Source organism: Setaria italica, chromosome I (assembly GCF_000263155.2).
Source record: "Setaria italica strain Yugu1 chromosome I, Setaria_italica_v2.0, whole genome shotgun sequence".
NCBI lineage: Eukaryota > Viridiplantae > Streptophyta > Magnoliopsida > Poales > Poaceae > Setaria > Setaria italica.
In genome coordinates, this window is record NC_028450.1 from 40,891,626 (window position 1) to 40,910,637 (window position 19,012).

The window sequence follows — 19,012 nt, forward strand, 5'->3', positions numbered from 1 at the left end:
TAAGCTCAAATGTGGCTCTCTCCACCCCAAGTATCTGTTTAACCTGATCATGTGTTTCCTGCTGCCCTTTCTCATTGAACACTATAGAGCATTTTGACGGATTAATCAATTGGCCTGTGCATCGAGTATATATGTTCAGCAACTCTTTAACCTGGCTAGCCTGATCCGTGGTGGCCTTGAGGAAGAGTAATGTGTCATATGCAAATAGTAGATGCGAGATGCCAGGAGCTCCCCTGCAAATCTGTAGCTCATGCAAAGCACCACTCTGAACTTTACTGTTGATCAATTCTGACATACCATCAGCAACAAAGAGAAGTAAATATGGCGAAAGCGGATCACCTTGGCGAAGACCGCGTGTTAGAGTGAACGGTGTCGACATGACACCATTGAAGCAGACCGAGTAGCGTACCGATGTCACGCAAGTCATGACACGCTGTACCCATGAGCTTCGAAAGCCTAGCTTCAGCAAAACATTGTTCAAAAAACTGCAATCCACCGTCATATGCCTTGGAAAGAACAAGCTTTTAAATTGGAGATTTTATATCACTCGAAGAATAGAGCCGTGTACTAAGAAATCATTCATTCTGAAAACGTGACCCGTTTTCATGTCACGTGGAGTCGTGGAGCGCACACGAGAAAAATGTGTTGATTGATAGTAACAAGGTTCTTGCAACAATAGAATTGGTTGGCTGATTGTGATTGCGGAAGGCAAATGGCAAATTAGACATGCATGAAAACGGGCTGGTCTGGGAAACCCCCAATGCCGCGGAGGCGCGGAGACGAACACGAAGAAGCTGGAGGCCCGTCTTTTGTGGCGGCCCGTTGAACAATTTGACGTCTCCATCGTCCTGGATCAATTCCCCCGTGGCCCAGTCCACCGTGAGAACTGTAGTGTGCTTTACGCTAAGCCCATGAGACCAAGCCCACACCGTCCGTTGCCATCCCCATTGTCCCGACTCTCGGAGGTTCCTTCACTCTCCAAATCTCCAATCACTCTCCCAGTCACAGTACAGCGCCGCCTCTTCTGTGCAGGCACCTCACCGGCGGCCACCTCTCCTCCGCTCCTACCACTTTACCAGCCAACATGCCGTCGGAAGCCGCCGCTCCCTGCACAGTACTGTAGCCTGCCTGAGCCCCTCCATTCGCAACCAAATACCCGAGAGCCGAGGACGAGGGAAATCCTCAAAATGCTGGGGAAATGCCGGAGGCCGGCGCCGCGGGACGGCGACGGCGACGGCGACGCGACGGCCATCCTCGACGACGCGGACCTGGAGGAGATTCTCCTGCGCCTCCCCTCGGCGGCCGACCTAGCGCGCTCCGCCGCCCTCGTCTGCCGTCGCTGGCGCCGCGTCTCCTCCGCCCCCGCCTTCCTCCGCCGGTTCCGCCGCCTCCACCCGCCCCAGATCCTCGGATTTTTCATCTGCAAAGGCGGCCGCCCCCACCGGTACGACGTGCTCAACCGGTCTCCCCTCCCAGTGCTCGACCCTACCTTCCTGCCGGTGGTCGCGCCTAATCCCGGCGTCGGCGGCGCCGTCGGCCGATGCCGGGATTTCTCCCTCAGCTCGCTCCCCACAGTCGACCATTGGTCCCTCGCCGACTCTCGCGATGGCCTCCTGCTCTTCTGCTCGTCCTGCGACCGCTCTACCAATGATCGCGACCTTCCGGACCTCAGGGACATCCCCAAGCACTTCGCCGTCTGCGACCCCTTGTCAGGCCACTCTATCCTCTTGCCCAAGCCTGGTGCCGGCCTGTACCTTGGGTCTTATTACCTAGGCGCTGCTTTGGTAATCAGTGACAAAGACGAGGGGGGCACTGGCATCTTCTCCTTCGAGGTGCTCATTGCAACATACGTTCTTAGGGAGGGGCCGTGCCTCTGTGCTTTCTCCTCAAGCTCACGACAATGGGTAGTGCTCCCATGCCCTGACACTTACGAACTTTACAATTATGAGACGCCCTGGATCGATGATGGTGCCCGTGACAGTGGGCATGTCTATTGGGTCGTACACGACTGGGGAATGGACTACGAGCATATCCTGGTGCTGGACTTGCAAACCAAGAAGTTCTCCACCATCAATCTGCCATGCAGCGGCATGTGTGATAAGTACAACAGGAACATCAAGGTCATGAGGAGCGAGGGTGACAGGGACCTCCGTGTCGTGGCAATGGCGTGGTCCCGCTGTGCACTCCATTTCTGGCGTCATGACAGGAGCAGGAGTGCCAAAGGCCGATGGTTGAAAGAGGATGTCGTGAAGTTTTCGGGTGTGGATGGGTTGCTTGATCTCAGAATGGCAGGTGGATCTGGTAACAGTTATTTGATTAGGATTGTAGATGCTGGAGAGGGATTTGTTTTCATCAAGCACTATGAGGCTCCCTGGGTGTTTGTCCTCAATCTCAAGGAAATGACAATGCAAAAGCTGCCAAATAGGGAACGGTTCTGTGGGCATGCACTTCCCTACAGGATGGCTTTGTCTCCCCACTTACCAAATTTCAGAGAAGGGAACCACTGAGCAAACAAGAAAGGAACCACTGATCTAGGTAAGGCATTAAATCATTCTCATTTCATTTCATTTATTTCTTCAACGATTGTAATTTTTGTTTGCTGAGCCAGTATATGTCTCATAGTGCTTTTTTATAAGCACTGCGTGAGATCTACTTGTGGAAGCATTCCATGTGAGAATCAGGTGTTTTTTCTTTGTTATCCTGCAATCATACAGCAATTGATGGATTGCCTATTTGGAATACCTGGTATAAAATGCTGAATAATGCTCCAAATTTTATGACCCTGGGAATTCTTGAAAATATATGCAATAAAAGGAATAGCTACGATGGCACTTCATGAATTAGCACTGAAAAACATCCCATGTAACTTGCTTTGTGGTCAGTTTTACAAAAAGAAAAGCACAAGTATTATGGATGAATAAACTAAAACAGTGACTAATTGCATATTCTCCATTTCAAACATGTGCAGTTTTTAATCTACCAGTGAATAAATTGATTGCTAGCATGCATGGGCGGAGCCAGAAATGGCTTCCACCCAGGGCTGGACCCATGGATAAGTGCTGAGGTAGCTAAATTTGAGCAAAATTCTAGTGTTTTGGACCTAGGAACTTCGTGTATTGGCCTGAGATGCACTGCGCTGGACCCATGCTACAGCACACCCAGCATAGGCCCTAGCTCTGCCCCTGCTAGCATGCTACTGCAAAGGTTTGTTTGGCACTGGCACTGCTATCCCTTTTCTCTTCTAAACAAATCTGCAAATTATTCTTACTCCTTCATCCCATCTCTTTCCCACTTTCCCATTGATTGCACCTTGCCTATGAATATGATTTTCCCTTCCTCACCCCAGCCTCGTCTCTTGAGCTCTGGGAGACTGGGACCATGAATATGGTTTCCCCTTCCTCACACTGGCATCTTCTCTTGAGCTCTGTCAGACTAGGACGACATAAGCAGCTCCAGTTCTACGTGATATGCAATCTCCATAATCAATACGCCTAGAGGTTGATCCAAACTTCAAACACAATGATGTATCGATTATATGATTTACCTTTTCTTAAGTGGATAACAAAAAAATAGCAGAATCATATCAGAAGTTTGGCTTTTCTCAAGCTAAGTTCCATCTCTGCCAAATTATCACATCATGTGCTCCCAGATCCATTGTCAACATGTCACTTTTTTAAAAACAACTAGTTGCCAAACCTTCTGGGTCATGATCTATCTACCATACCTTTCGAGCCAAATGAATAGCTCAATGGTCTAGTCAGTAGTGACCATTCCACAGCCTACGCCGTCATTTGGTTCTTAGCGCAATCTAAATTTTATTTGATCCATCCGTATGGAAGTTTTGTCCTGTGCACTTAACACATGAGTGCTTGCATAGATTTTGCACTTCAGGACACAGCTCAACTAGATTTATGATGCCACACGTGACCATAGCCCGAGCCCCCACGTCTCCGTCATGTGTCACAACATTTGGAGCATGCCGGTCCAGTCGGTAAAATCTGACTGTCCAGTATCCAGAACTTCAAAAACTCGGTGCAATGCCTGTTCTCCTTTAGCCCTGGCAGCGCGTTGTTTTTTAGTTTCATTACTAACCTATTAAGAAATTGCATAGCACTAGAATCGGTGGATAGGTTCTTCTCTAGTTGCGTATTGGCAATTTGGCAAGCAGACACCATGTTTTACTTGACATGTCCCCGGTTTAAAATGTCCCCTATACTATATTTACTCTGAACATCAGCATTTTATAAGCTCAATTGTCCATTGTGATATGTGGTGATGCTATCAAGCTTTCCCCACATGTGCTATTTGCTAAAAGAAAACAAAAGGAAATACTTTGCAGCTTAGCCATCCTTTTGGATAATAGGGGCTATGTTCTGAGCTCCATCCATTATTTGTAAAGTAAACCAGTAGCACATAGTATTCAGGTCTCTCTTCTGTTATTCAGATAGCTGAGAGCCTGTGCACTGTACTGTTATACTGTTATACACTTCTTCCAATTATTTATTCCAAGTGGTAATTTAGTTTTGGATTTTGATTATATGGTTTGTTATTTTATGTATAATTTTGTTTTAATGATTTAACATGTAAAATAGTCATCGTTATGGTGGCTGTATGTTGAGTCTATTCAGCCACGTCAGAAGCTAGAGTTAGGTTTTGAGAAGTGGAATCAGGAACATCTATCTTGCTTGCAAGCAATAGACATGTTCGGTGATCTGCTGCTTTTGCTCTTTTTCCTGTACTAAATAGTTAAAAAAATCTCTGAAACAGTTTGGATTTCTTCTCTCTCTCTCTCTAGTGTGGTTTATTGTGTTTGTCAGCATGAGTACATGTGATCTGTAGTTTGATTAATGAATGTCACCCTGTTTTTTTTCCAGTGAGATGGACATTGTCGTTAGCCATCAGGGGCAGGATGTAGAAGGTGAGTTATCAATACAATTTCTGCTCGTATGTGCTTTTGATGCCCAATTTTTCTTGTTTCCGTGCTGCCAAATGTCAATTGGCATGCCCCGTGTGGATTGCAAGTTTAATCACAACGCTTCTATTGCAGGCACTGTTTGAAGGGAACTACGGGAAACGGACTTGGTTGCTTGTTTTCCTCCGCTAGTTTATTCAGTTTGCGAGTTAGCTATGCCGGTAGACTGGTGAACTATGTGGTATTATGCGTGTGATGTATGGTGCGTGTTTTATTTTAGCATGCTGCTTGTGAATGTTCGTGTGCTTCCTTCTGTTATTTTCAATGGTGAACTATGTGGTACTCCCTCCGCTATCGTGTTAGCTTTTTTAGATATATATATTTTGCTATGCACCTAAATGTTATGTGTAGACATAGCAAAATCCATGTAAGTCAAAACGATCTACATTTTGAAACGGAATGCACGTGAGTTAAGAGAGGACGGTGAAGACGTGGTTAATTGGAAAAGGAAAAAAGAAAAGCAAGGATAGGTGACGTGGACCACAGGAGATTTCTTGCATGTTAGTTCAAGCCTCCTTTTGGAGTCAGATAGCACCAAACTGCTGTCAGGTATAGCTCCAAGAAGCGTTGTTAGTTCCAAGCAGTTATTAGTCCAAAAGCTATTCATCGATACTAGAATGATGCTGTGGACACAAAACCGCCTACCGGATTACTTGACAGTAAAGTCAAATTTGTGACGTCATTGCAAAAACGAGAGACAACTCAACCAAATGGTACAGCCTTTTATTGTCCATCCAGCAAGAATGCTGAAACAAATAATATGTTTCACAGCAAAAGCAACCTATATATAGCAAATTATACAGTTACAACTACATGGGCGCTTGTAGTATCAAGGCTTTGCATCCAACACAACACGGTAGTTGTAGCGTCGCCCTCGTTCACTTGTTTGCTAGTATTTGCTATTTAGTAGGTACAGTATCCAACATGGATTGTAAAAAGAATAGTGACGAAAATTATACCCACCCACCCCAAAAGAAACAAGAAATCATACACAAAGCAAAACCAGGCGACCAAAATACATATGCCTCCTAAACTGTTTCTCAAACCCCCACCGCATAATCTGTGGTTTTTAGGGTGTGGCAAGCTGTAGCCTCCTCACCTGTATCCTCCGTATGGTTGCTGACCACCGTATGCAGCACCCATTTGATTGTAGCCAGCACCGGGCATTCCACCAGGACCCATTCCCATAGGAGGCCGCATCGGCATCCCCTGGTTCATCCCCATCCCCATGTTCATTCCTCCCATCGGTTGTTGGTTCATCCCCATCCCCATTCCCATCGGTTGTTGGTTCATCCCCATCCCCATTCCCATCTGTTGTTGGTTCATTCCCATTCCCATCCCCATCCCCATCCCCATGCCCATTGGCCGATTCATCCCCATGCCACCACCATAACCAGCACCAGTGCCCATACCCATGCCCATGGGCCTGCCTGCACCCATTGGGTTGGGAGGGGGTGCCATTGAACCAGCACCAGACCGGCCAATGCCGGAACCAGCTCCCATGGCTTTGCCCATGGTGACTGTAGACACCACAGGTGCTTGGTTTATTTTCTTTTCTTGCCTTTTCTCCTTGCGATTGATTGAATCAAAGTCAACTCCAATATCGGCATGAGGGTTTGCTTTTGCTGTAAAACACATGCAATGAGGTCAGACAACATAAAGGTAGGCTGTTGGCATTGCAGAAACAGAGAACCCATGACAAGCCACTTACGTCCAGAAATGTCCAGATTGACTAGACCCCGGCTCAGAGTATCAGACCAAAGTTTAGATTTGGGCTCGAATTTCTTCACTGGCTCAGTCTGACTAACTTGCAAGGCTGAAATGAGTGTTTCTGGGGGAGCTGATGAACTTGACTGCAACGGGAAGCTAGTGGCAGAAGGTACTGAATTTGGCACACCAAGAGGCTGGGATGCTCCCCGAGAAATCAAAGCTGGCTGCGGAGCTGATGTCCCAGTTTGTGGGAGGAAGCTTGGCTGAGATGGTTGTTGGTTTGCCGGGGCAGTGAACTGAGAAGTCTGTGAAGGAATGTAGGATGGAGCTCCATTCTGTAAAGGAACCCCAGATTGGCTATCAAAACCAGCCCCTGATGCTGTTTGCATAAAGAAGTTTGACTGGCCTGATGGCACATTTGGTGCTACAGGTTGAGGTGCCTGTGAAGGAGCAAATGATGTGGAGGCAGCCTGGGGAACCTGAGACTGGTTGGCAGCAGCAGGATAAGGTGCTTGTGAATAAGCAAACGCAGGAGCAGCCTGAGGTGCTTGAGAAGGAGCAAATGCTGTGGGAGCAGCATGAGTAACAGGCGGTGGCCCAGCAACTGCAGGCTGAGGTGCCTGAGAGGGGAAATTAGTAGAAACTGGCTGTTGGAGAACCACGGATGGATTCGCAGCTGATACCTGTGAAGGAAAGGAGGCTGTGTTTGCAAAAATATCTTGCTGCTCAGAAGCAGTGTTTGAAGCAAAAGTGAGATCACCAAGAGTATCTCCAAAACCAAAGCTTGCGGCTGAAGCAGCCTGGAAAGGATTTGCATCTGCACCAGGTCCAGTAGACTGAATAGAACCAGCAGGCGCAGCATTTGTCTGAGGAACTGCAGGACTTTCATCATGAACCGCCTTGAAAGGAGTAGGATCCCCGAAAGGATTTGAGGCATCAATCTGTTGGAAGATTAAAAGACAGTAAAAAAAGAATGCTTAGATTAGAAATTATGACTAGATAAATTAAAAGGAAACACAGCAGCAACACCATCAACGAAATTCTGTCATTACTTGAGTTCAATTCAAAGCATTCCTACTGATGGAAATTCTGTCATTACTAGTACAGGTTCTTCAATGTTAAGAACAGTTCTAATAAACAGCTTTGGTACCTCCGCTTATAGCATTTAGCTTATCTAATCCATCAAACTCCACAAAATTATGAAAAGCTCTTACATTGTTTTCAGTAGAACAGTAGCAAGCCAATTTAAGAACGTATGCACAAAACTGCATCACAACCCCCACTAGAACACACATACTAATGCAAATAAGTTATGCATATACCTCGCCAAATCCAGAGGAAGTTGGTGGCATGCCCATAAAATCATTTGTCTCAAAACCTGAATTTGCTGGTGGCTCAACATTTGATGTGGTTGTTGGTTGAGGCACAGATACCAAAGCCAGTGAACTAATAGGATCTGATCCAAATAAATCCATCTCTAAGCTATTCACCACTGGCGCAGGGTTCACGGGAGGAGAAGAATCTGAAAGGGGATATAGATCAGCAAGCGTAATATCAGTACATGTTTACCAACAAGATATTGATTCCAACAACATGCCAGGTTAGACTTAGATGCTCATGCTCACATTACTTCATTTTACCCGAGCGATGTATTGATTGCCGAAAAAGAACAAACTATACCTAGTACAGATCCACGTGGATCAAACTCATCAAATCCATTAGGCTCAGCATGAGCAGTTGGGGGTGCAGGTACATCTTCGACAGTACTATCGTGAACCCCATTCACCTGTTCTGCAGGAACACTTGTTGCAGGAACAGGAGGAGAAGACACCTTTGGTACGGCAGCAGGAACACTTCCTCCATTTCTGAAATTGAGAGTTAAGTTAGGGGATTATTGCTCAGCCAAGAAATTAAAGCATCAAAAATAGAATATTGACCTGTCATTGGGAAGATTGTCCTGGCCATCTCTTGTAACATCTTCATAGTTTGGTGGTGGTGAAGCAATCTGCTGGTTAGATAGCTTTCGTTCTATAGGCCTGTGAACGCAGGTAACAGAACTTAGAAGGCACACTCCAAAAGGAAAATGCTAAGAATTTATGAAAGTGACCAATCTCCATTATTTACCTCTCATCCTGGGTAGGCCCATCAGCATTGCTGCCACGGCCACTGCAAGGAAAATAGAAGAGGATGTTAAGATCCACAAAGACCCCTAAAATCTGAAGAGAATAATATTATTGATTTAGTGAACTAACTATTCGGTACATTAGTTGCTGATATGATTATGGCCATTAAGCAAGAATTTCAAGTTGAAAGAAAAAAAAAACATACCGGGATGAATAGGCTTCATCATCCCCATATGAATCCCTTTCCCGACCATAGCTCCTGCGGCCTGATCCTTCAGCATATTCATGGTTGCTATGACTTCCTTTGTATTCATCTTCTCTATAATCTCTACCATAGCGCTCATTAGAATCTCTGGAATAACGATCTCCTTCCCGATTGGGTGTGTCTCCAGGACCGCCATATCTGTCTTCGTCCCTGTATCCATATTCTCTTTCCCTCCCATTTCCATTTCTGTTATCATATCTACTGCCATAGCTGCCCTCATAGCGATCATTGTCATAACCACCACCGTATCCACCTGGGCTCCTGTGTGTTCCACTGGTGGCAAATGCACTCCGGTACCTAAAGATGGACAGATAAAAAGTAATCAATACAACAAGAGGAAATGCTCATGCCTGTAAAACAGTGCGCACCAATCAATATGAAGCAAGCATGAAATAAAGCTAGACTATACTCACTTGTCCCTGGTAGTGAGGGCTTTCTGCCTAACTTCCTGTATTCTTTCTTTATCATTAACTAAACTAACAAGGCTCTGGGATTTCCTCCGTACATTGCTGCCTTGATCTCTCCCAGAAGAATCAATGTACTGGAAGTCAGCAAGTGTCTGAAATTTTAAGCATAAGTGTCAGAGCACCAGGCAAGTAAGATACCAAAATCCTCCGATGCCACAACCTAACTTTATGATTGTAATGAACATATAAAGCTGAAAACTGGGTGGATAGCATTACCGATATCTGATAAGAATGCTCTCTTATGTCATCAATAACTCGCTCAGTACCATGTGCAACCAGGTAGTCCAAGACAATCAATCCCTACCACACATGAGAAAACAGAAAAGAGAACATCAGTTTCAGGAACGGCAAAATTATCGTAATAGTTTATAATATAAAAATATTATCAAAAGCGGCATTAAAACCTACATTTAATATTCATGGCTGCAAGAAAACTTTTACCTTGTAAACATGCCGCCAATTTTTACCAGTGTCATTGATCCTCTTCCACACAATATTCATGATCATCTGGTACTCATGACTGCAAACGGACATGCAAACCACATTAGCACCAGGAAAGCTGGTTTCTGTTTGACGAATAGCCAATAAAAAATGAAAGGGAAAAAACATACTAGTTATTCGTTGCTTGAGCAATGTCTGCCAGGAGGGATCCATGCGGGCCCCATGGCTCATTGCTTGTAGCATCAAGAATCTGTGTACAAATTAGAACAAGAACATCATTCGTTTTCTAACAACTGGCAAGGGAAAGTATGAGCAAACAAATGAATTTGCCCAAGAACTGCTTGTGTGTGAAAGGATGCCAGGGCAGAGATCTTTTACCTTTTGTTCTATTCCAGGAACCTTGAGGACCTTCTTATTCACCTCTCTTTTTCTGCAAAAGTAGGAGGTCCAAACAAATTACTAGGTCAATCCATGCGGCTAGCAAACAAATAATGCTCGCAATCGCACACGGGGTATATGACGGGGATATAGCACGGAAATCACGTACAAGTCTCGGACCGTCTGATCGAACACTTTCTTCATGGCTCTCTTTCAAATCAAGCTTCTTGTGCCCAGCTCCGTGTCCTCCTCGGTTGGGTACCTGCGCAATCCATTCATCCATAAGATCCATCTGCGATCGAGATCCCATTACAAGCAAGCATCCCCATTTCCATTCGGACCCCACCCTCATAACTCTAACAGCATGAATAATAGTGCTCCAACACCAAGCTCGAACCCAAAAATTTTGAACGGCGATAGGACCCGGCACGAAAATCGAAACAGCTCCAACAACCAAAGGAGGGGACGCTAGATCTACGCGAGCCACGCCGGTGGCAAATTCACGGTCCCGTCCGTACAGCACGCCCCAGATCTAGCAGCACCGACAGCACCCTGCCCCCCGGCGAGATCCGGCGTCCCGGCCATTCCCCGCCCAGCTCTCCAAACCCAATCGACAAGCGCGCATCCGAGCGAAGCGATAGCAGCAGGAGGAGGAGCAGCAACAAAAGCAATCGGAAGCGCACCTGAGGAGGCAGGCAGGGCCGTCGGAGCAGCGCGCCGCGGCGACGCACGGAGGCGGAAGCGGAGGAGTCCACGGGGATTCCACTCGGAATGGGGAGGCGAGGAGAGGCGGTGGTGGCGGTGGTCGTGCGCTGGTCGCGCCCGCTTCCCTTGGCTTTCCTTCCTTTTTCTTCTTCCTGAGTTGTCGCTCGCCGCCCGCGACGCGCTGCGATGCGATGCGAATGGGCTGGCGAGCAGGGGAGGAAAGAGGAGGCGGAGAGGAGGTGCGCGACGCGAATAATTCTTTTCCCCCCTTTCGCTTTGGTAGTTTGGTGCGCGAACGAATTGTTAATTAATTAGCGCTTATACCAGAAAAACGGAGTAATTAATCGACGGTGATCGAGTAAAAACCATGTAAATATCTGTTAGTTTTAAATTCACTCGTTTATAAAACTGGTGAGATTAAAAACGAGGGGACCTGGGAAAGGGAAAGCACAGCTGGGGGTGGCGATGAAACAAAACAAGGGAGCCTGAAATTTCAATTGGAGTAAGTTTTCGCCATGTGGTAAGCGACTCCTGCTTGGCTGGCTGGTCGGTGGGTCAGACAGGCTGGAAGGAAAAGGAGGAGCCCTCCTTTTACGACGGTGTCAAGCGTCAAACCCTCGTTTCTTCTGGAGAGGTTGGGGAATTCAGAAGACCTACGGCTAATTTTTCTTTTCTTTTTTTAAAGATAAACTTATCGATACGGTTATTAGAACAGCTCATGGGGGGAAATGATTTCAGAATTGTTGGCCGAGAAATCATTGGCAAGCAAGCATGCATGTGCGGCTAAGCTCGTGGTACAAGTTTGTTAGGCTGACTCATGTGAGCTCTCTCCCAACCTCTTTATTTTCCTTTTCTTTCCAATTTTTTCTAGAACGGAATTGGCATCTGATTACGCACACGAATGCCACGCCGAAAGCCCGAAAGCAATGCTCTCTTCTTTCCTCTCCCGTAGAAGAAAAAAAAAGGAAAGTGGGAATGGAAACGGGGGGAAACATGGCTGCCAGATGGCAACCGACAGGCGGCCATCTTTTGCTCATGCCCCTCATTAGCTGGCCACCAGCTACGAGCTTAGATACCTCACTGATCCCGACGAGAGCCACACACACAGATCCGTGTGTTGCCGACTGATCTCAGCCGTGACACCAAACCAAGAAGGCCACCCAGAAGTACCCCAAGCAACTCTTCTTCTTTCTCCCGGAAGAAGAAAAAGGCCTGATTACAAAGTTTCAAAAAAAAAAAGGCCTGATTACCAACCAGGGTACCATCAGCAGTGCACCGACGCAGACGCCATGATTAAAGAAGACGAGCGATGGCTTTGATGATTTTCAGTGGTGATGGGAAACGTCCGGCTAGATTTCTTCAGTTAAGTTTGGTGATGCGTGCAAGTGCAAGGCGATGATTGCGGACACAACCAGAGACGATGCAGAACGATGCTGCGTCCCGAGCTGAGCCGCTGATTCACGCCTCCTGAACCTCCTTTTCTCTAAAGAAGATCATAGACTAAATACCACGTATATTAAAGGGGCTACATGAGCTTGCCCCGAGCTGCGGCCCGAGCAGCCCGGGTCCTAGATCCGCCTTGCCCCGAGCTGCGGCCCGAGCAGCCCGGGTCCTAGATCCGCCTTGCCCCGAGCTGCCCCTGGACACTGCTGCCCCTGGACACAGCAGTGGTGGTATTGGTATCCGGAAAGGAATGCGTACAAGTCAGCCTCGCGCGGGCAGCGAGTAGATTCGGGTGTCAGTGCTTGCGTATGTTACAACCAACCAGCGTATACGTACGTACGAATGACGAATCGCTTTCGGAGTTTGGCGGTAGGAGGAGGAACAGGTCAGTCTGCAACTCCTGACCAGACCGTTGCAGTTGAAGCATCCACGTCAGCCCAACAAGTCACCAACCGGCTCAATCGTCGCCACGCTCGCTCGACCATCCAACCGGGCCGGTCCATTTTATTTCGTCATCATCACGTTTCAGTTAGCCAGGGGAACCCAGGACTGTGTGCGCGTGCGTGTACGGGTCACCCGGGCTATATTGGGCCATGCAGGTAGAAAACAAGATGGACAAATAAATAAATGGGCTACTATTACCTTGCTCGGTCCAATGCCCTAAACGCGGCCCACGCAGCCGCTCGCTTTTACTTCTCGTCTTTCCTTTTCTGCTTCCCCTCACACCTCACTGCTCGTTCGCCGCCCGTGCGGTGGGTTCGTGGTGGAAGCGGCGACGGCGAGCGCAGCCGCATCCCTCCGCCGCCGCTTTACGTACTTCCCCGGCTCCGACGGACTGTCCTGGTGGCCGAACCGCACCGCGACCCAAGTTCACGATCCCACCCTGAATACCACGAGCGTCTTCTGCATGATTACGATCAGGGTCAACCGGCCAGGTGATTCCAATTTCTAGTTATGGCGTCGGAATCTCTACTCGCTTCAAAATTCTTACATGTTTCACGCCCCTTTGTCACGCCGGATTGATTCTAGGTACTACCAGGGGGAGGTTTGCCTTGTGGATTCAGCTGCAGCTCTGCGTTGATGACTCCGATCTGCTGATGCTGAAACCTGAGGTATTTCATCCACCACTACCATGTTGCTCTAGACAAGCATTCACTGTTAATACAGGATCACCATAAATTTCAAGCACTGAGCCAGCAAGTAGCATAATTTCAAAACCTTCCTTGCGATATTTACAACCTTATAAGTTATAACAGAGCACAACTGAGCATCCGAATTTCTATTAACAACGGAGAAAATACCCAGGCACAACATAGGCCAGGATCAGAATTCCATTTCCATGAAGAAGCCACAACCCTTTTCCATTTCCAGGAAGAGGGAAGTAGGGAACAAACCTTGCAAGGATCAGGATCAAGTATCCATCCTCCTCAAGGAATTCACAAATGTATACCCTTCTCTTATGTACATCACCACACAAAGGAGCTAGTACAATACTGGAAGTATACCAAGTCACCACCAAGGAAAAAAATAGCCCACCCTCTTGCCCATTCCCCGCCAGGACGTATACCATCCCCTACCCCAATTACAAAACACCTTACTCTCACCATTTACCCACCACCACCCCCAAATTGAATTTACACCATTACATCTCCTTATACCACACAAACTATACCCCCGTCCCATCCTCCCGCCACAAAACTAAGAACTTAAATGACTACGTCCACTAACGAGCAATTAGGCTTCAGGCAAATCCTTCTTGGCATCACCATAATGCAATTACCTTGGCTGTGGGCGCGCTGGGAATGATTTTGCATGCCTCATCTGTGGAGTTTGTCGAGGGGTTGACGAGCGGCTCATTGTTTGTGAGCGCAGCAGCATGTCCACCATAGATGAAGTCTGATAGGCCTGGATTAGGCTCTCACTGTCTGTGGAGTCACCACGTGCGGTTGCCCTCTGCCATGAGTGGGAACTCAAGCCTGAGAGGACATACGCCCGACCAGATGCCTCATACCTTTGGCGATTGGCCATCCTATCTTGCATCTCCTTCAGCTCAGCATCCAATGCTTGGCACAAACGATCACCGGACTGTCCTGATGCTGATCCCATGATCATTCTCCTGCAGTCTTCTAGTAACGAGACAGCATTTGTCAGGTCACCACGCTCTGCAGAAAACCTTGCTTCGGCCATGACCTCAGCTGCATGAAGACGGTTCTTCTGGCGGTCCACCTCGATAGACACGCTTTGTACTGAGACGAATGCTGGCCTGGAGATCTTCACTTGCACATCAGCCATATTCACAGTCTCCTTCATCAGTGGATCTTTGTAGACACAGCCAACCTTGAGAAGTGCTGTTTCCCCATAGCCTGGGGGAACGTTTACAGACACGAGAAAATCCCTTTCCTCTTCAGCATACAGGTCTCCAACATCTATGGAGCCATTCCTCTTATCGTCTGAAACTCTGCTAGAATAGCTGCCTGATCTGATGGAGCCAAAGTGCACGTCAGGATGGAGGCTCTCCACCTTTACATGCAGACCTTGTGCAACTACACTCAGAAGCCCACCAATGCACTGAGCAAATGCATCTTGTATAGCAGCCTCTGTCTCAATGAATGAAAAGGTCCCACCAGAAGTTTGTGAAATGGAGTGCAGCGAGACTGAGTCATGGTCAGCACCAAATCCAAAGACATGAACAGGTACCTGCTGGTTACCATTAGTGGATGGCAAGAGCGCACAATACTCAGGTGCTCCTTTGTGAACACCAGCAGTTGGCGAGACCGTGTAGGTATCTTGACCATCCGATAAAAGGATGATGCTGCAGACTGGATTCTTGGCCTTGCGTTCTTCGATAACCTTGGAGCCTTTCCTGAGGCCCTCTGCGATATTGGTCCCGCCATTTGATGTCAATGAATTAACAGCCATCAAGCTTTGCTGTCGGCCAGACTCAGTCATCCTACGAAGGGGGAAGAGCCTGCGTGCGGATGATGAGAAGGCGATGACGGAAAGACGATCTGAAGAGCCAAGGTTTTGAATGACAAATCCCATAGCCCTCTTTAACAATGCAAGTTTGGTACCAGCCATGCTTCCACTAACATCAAGAACTGTGATGAGATCAACAGGGGCGCGAGTTGTGCATGGTCCTTTGCTATCTTCGAGATTGCTGGGTGTCTGCAAATGCTGAGCAAGGGGTGCCTTAAGATGAATTAGAACAGTGAAGTTTCTTTCTGACGTGTTTTCAGGTACTTCAGTGAACTCAGGATGTGTCTTTATCTCTACTGTTCTCAAACTGCCCTGCTGAGGGTCTTCAGTTGCTTCACATGACAATTCCAAGGGTTCATCATCGTTGAAAGTACTAGGGTCATTGTCAGGCAGCAATGCGGCCAGATGATGAAGCCTACCAGAAGAGCGAGCACGAGGAAGTGGTCGCAATATAGTCATATGGCCTCCATTTTGATACCCATTACCTGGATTAATCCTTGCATTTACTTGGGGTAATTCAGCAGGCAACGGGCCCCGAAATGGAAGCTCCTTCCATTTGATACGGCAAACTGGGCAGCTGCTGCTTCCATGCTTAACATTTGCAGAAATACAATGGAAGTGGAAGGTATGCGAGCACTCAGCTGTGAAGAGAGCATGGCCCTGACCAGGCTTCATTGTGGTCAGGCATATGGCACATGTTTTCTGAAAAAAGAAATGTATAAGAATAAGAAACACACATTGGAACAATGTTCAAAACGTTTAACATGTAAAAGATAACATCCATTCTCCTATGGTATGTCCAGTACATGATGCAAGTTTTGCGTAACAGGCTAGTGACATCTAGAATGCACAAAGATGTAAAACTTCTACAAATACTTGTAGGCAGAGAGGTAGGTGGCCCTTAAGCCCTTGCTGATCCATCTTTTGCAGATAAATTCACAGTGATGAAAGGGAAGTCAATAAATTGTTTGGTACTTTGATCAATAAAGAGATAATTAGTGCTGTCAATAGTTCATTCCAAACTGTGGTCAGAGGCCGCAGTATTGGACTTCTGTTGAGAGAGTAGACATTTTGAAAGCTAATATAGAAGAAACTTGGCTTCTGCAGGGAAACTACACTACAAAAATCAGGAATGTTGCAACAAGCAACCCATGGTCAAACTAATCTTTAAGGATTATCCATTTAGATAGATGCCTTAATCTGAATTAGTCATTGCTGACTAGCTAATATACACCTCACCCCAGTTGAAAAAAAGAATAAAGGGACGATGACCTCAGAGGCTCAGACAAGCAGTCTGAAAACCAAATACTAACAGCAAGTCAGAAACAAATAGCTACAGAAGCTGCACTTTAACAGCAATTGCAGCTGGGCCATGATCATAGTATTTTCTTTTGCAATTCTGGCGTCCAGGCGCCCCAAAGCGAAATGGTGGTGGGCTCTATCGGAAATTCTTAATTCTCGTGTGCTGCGATTGCAAGTTGGAGCAAGAATGCACAAGGGATCTGAGAACAGTGCCCAAGCTATTCTGAAAAGGATGCTATGCCTCCGCAAAAAGAAGTGAAGTGAGAGGGCTGGGTAGACAGGGAGAGGAGGAAAGCGGAGGTGAAAAAAGTGAATGATGAATGGGAGAGGGGTGTGGTGGTGGACTATGGGCTATGGTCTATGGAATGTGAGATAGCAAGAGAAAGGGAGGAGAGTAGGACCCCATGGGTTAAAGAAAGACAAACTCCACCACTTCATGATGATATTCCTCCACCATTGCCACACCCCCGCCCATCTCCTCCTGCATCCCCTTTTTCTACTAGTGTTGCTCTCTTTTGCGCGTGTGAATGTGTGATGAAAGGTACTGGTAGCACTGTTGCACGCATCATTTGGATCAAAAGAAGCATCACAGCACAGGTGTACAACTCAACCTGAATGAACACTTGCTACTCATGTAAATATTTTTTCCCTTGTTTGGAGCTGACTTGCTACTGCAGTTGAAGGACCTAAAGAAATTAGCCGAGCAAGTCGATGGATCTTTCAGACTTCTACAAGGATGGATCTTGGCAAGTTGCAGCCTTTTGTAGATGCCTAGATGGAGACGGGGAAGAAAGTCGGTACCTTGAAGGATTTGCTGCCGGATTTGGAGAGGCGGAGGCCGGCGGAGGTGGGCGTCGGTGTGGTCGGCATCAGCGCGCCGGCACCGGCGTTCGCCTTGCCGTTGCTCTGCTCCGCCGAAGCGGCCGTCGGGGTGGTGTTGGCGCTCGTGGCGGCGGACGACGAGGACGCCACGGGCGACACGAGCGCCGCCGTGGAGGAGCCTGTGTTGGGCGAGTTGGAGTCGTCGCCTTCCAGCGTCCGGGGCACGTAGACGCAGAGGTTGAGCCCCAGCGACATCTTGGCCTTCCGCCATCTGCTCTCCATTATACTCGTGCAGATGCAGCTCGGCCTGAAGCTGCTGCTGCTAACTTGCCAATAAGCTGAGCTGACTGTGAGTTGAGCTACTTGTTGTTGCAGGAAGAAGAAGAAGAACTGAAGAAGGTTGGTGGGTTATGGTTGGGTATTTGGTGGGTGGAGAGGTCAGAGGCAGCAGATTTGGCGGCGCCTTTGCTGGGTTTGGCCGCTGGCAGGAGCCGGCGCGGAAGCCATGACCATGAGAAGCAGCAGCACCCGGGAACCGGAGCTCGTAGTAGCTTGGAAAATCAAGAAAGGGAGGGTAAAGAGGAAAGAGAAAGGGCAAGAGGCGTATGGGATGGATGGATGGCTATTTGACCTTAAGCGACAACAAGAGTGCGCGCGGGCGGGGCTGCGACGGATGAGAGAGAAAGGGGGAGAGGGAGGGAGAGGGAGCAGCCTTTTAACAAAGAGGAAAGCAGCAAAGCAAGCACAGTGGCACAGGCCAGCTATGGCTATGGAGGGGGGGAAAGGTTGGGAAGAGGTGAATGATGGCGAGGAGTGAAGACGAGAGCTCAGCGCCTCAGCTCAGGCTCCGGGCTTGGGAGTGCTCTGCTGTGCTGTGTGTATAAGGTGGGGGCGCTCTGAAGTCTGACCTGACCACCAGCGCGGCTGAAAGGGGAAGGCCCTACTGTATTTGCTTCGTATTTCCATGCGCTTTGTGTGCCACGCCGAGCTGGATCTCTTGTTTGCTTCGGCGGCTGCCCCTGCCTCTGCCTGTGCCGTGCTCGGCAGTTTATCAGGAGAGTGCAGGTAATTTTCTGACATGCTTTGTTTCCTCCTTTTTATTCTCCCAAGCCCCAATGTGAAAAAAGAAAGAAAAGAAAGGGAAAGGAAAAAAAAAGAAGGCCGGGTCAAATTCTTGTTCTCCTTTTATATTGTACACACACAGATCCTGTTCCTGGTGCCTCTTTCCTGTCACGGGTTTCCTCGTGTCGCCGTTGATGGGCACAGCCATTTCCAAAGTTGCTTGCTGGTGTGTGCGTCTGTGCCACTAGTATTATTACGCCACTGGGATGCATGAGCATGTGTATGTGTATACTCCACTAGTGGAGAATGGAGCTTTCTTCCTCCGCTAGTGTGGTATGGTATGCCA

General features: G+C 47.7%; 3 protein-coding genes across 3 annotated transcripts; 1 reads left to right on the top strand and 2 right to left on the bottom strand.

Moving 5' to 3' along the window:
• Nucleotides 1–964: 964 nt before the first annotated feature.
• LOC101776941 lies at nt 965–5,287 on the top strand. Its single transcript, XM_004954229.2, has 3 exons — nt 965–2,535; nt 4,875–4,918; nt 5,048–5,287. The coding sequence occupies exon 1, from the start codon at nt 1,188–1,190 to the stop codon at nt 2,505–2,507; it is 1,320 nt and encodes a 439-aa protein (XP_004954286.1). The 5' UTR covers nt 965–1,187; the 3' UTR covers nt 2,508–2,535; nt 4,875–4,918; nt 5,048–5,287.
• A 384-nt stretch (nt 5,288–5,671) lies between these two features.
• LOC101777347 (clathrin interactor EPSIN 2) lies at nt 5,672–11,312 on the bottom strand. Its single transcript, XM_004954230.4, has 14 exons — nt 11,040–11,312; nt 10,526–10,618; nt 10,357–10,408; nt 10,149–10,228; nt 9,979–10,057; nt 9,754–9,837; nt 9,484–9,629; nt 9,011–9,367; nt 8,807–8,848; nt 8,620–8,718; nt 8,363–8,547; nt 8,005–8,204; nt 6,684–7,623; nt 5,672–6,597 (listed from the first exon to the last, which is right to left on the bottom strand). Exons 2-14 carry the CDS (start codon nt 10,558–10,560, stop codon nt 6,068–6,070), a joined length of 2,829 nt encoding a protein of 942 aa, XP_004954287.1. The 5' UTR covers nt 10,561–10,618; nt 11,040–11,312; the 3' UTR covers nt 5,672–6,067.
• A 2,439-nt stretch (nt 11,313–13,751) lies between these two features.
• On the bottom strand, nt 13,752–18,781 carry LOC101777756. Its single transcript, XM_004954231.3, has 2 exons — nt 17,584–18,781; nt 13,752–16,182 (listed from the first exon to the last, which is right to left on the bottom strand). Exons 1-2 carry the CDS (start codon nt 17,884–17,886, stop codon nt 14,281–14,283), a joined length of 2,205 nt encoding a protein of 734 aa, XP_004954288.1. The 5' UTR covers nt 17,887–18,781; the 3' UTR covers nt 13,752–14,280.
• Nucleotides 18,782–19,012: the final 231 nt, after the last annotated feature.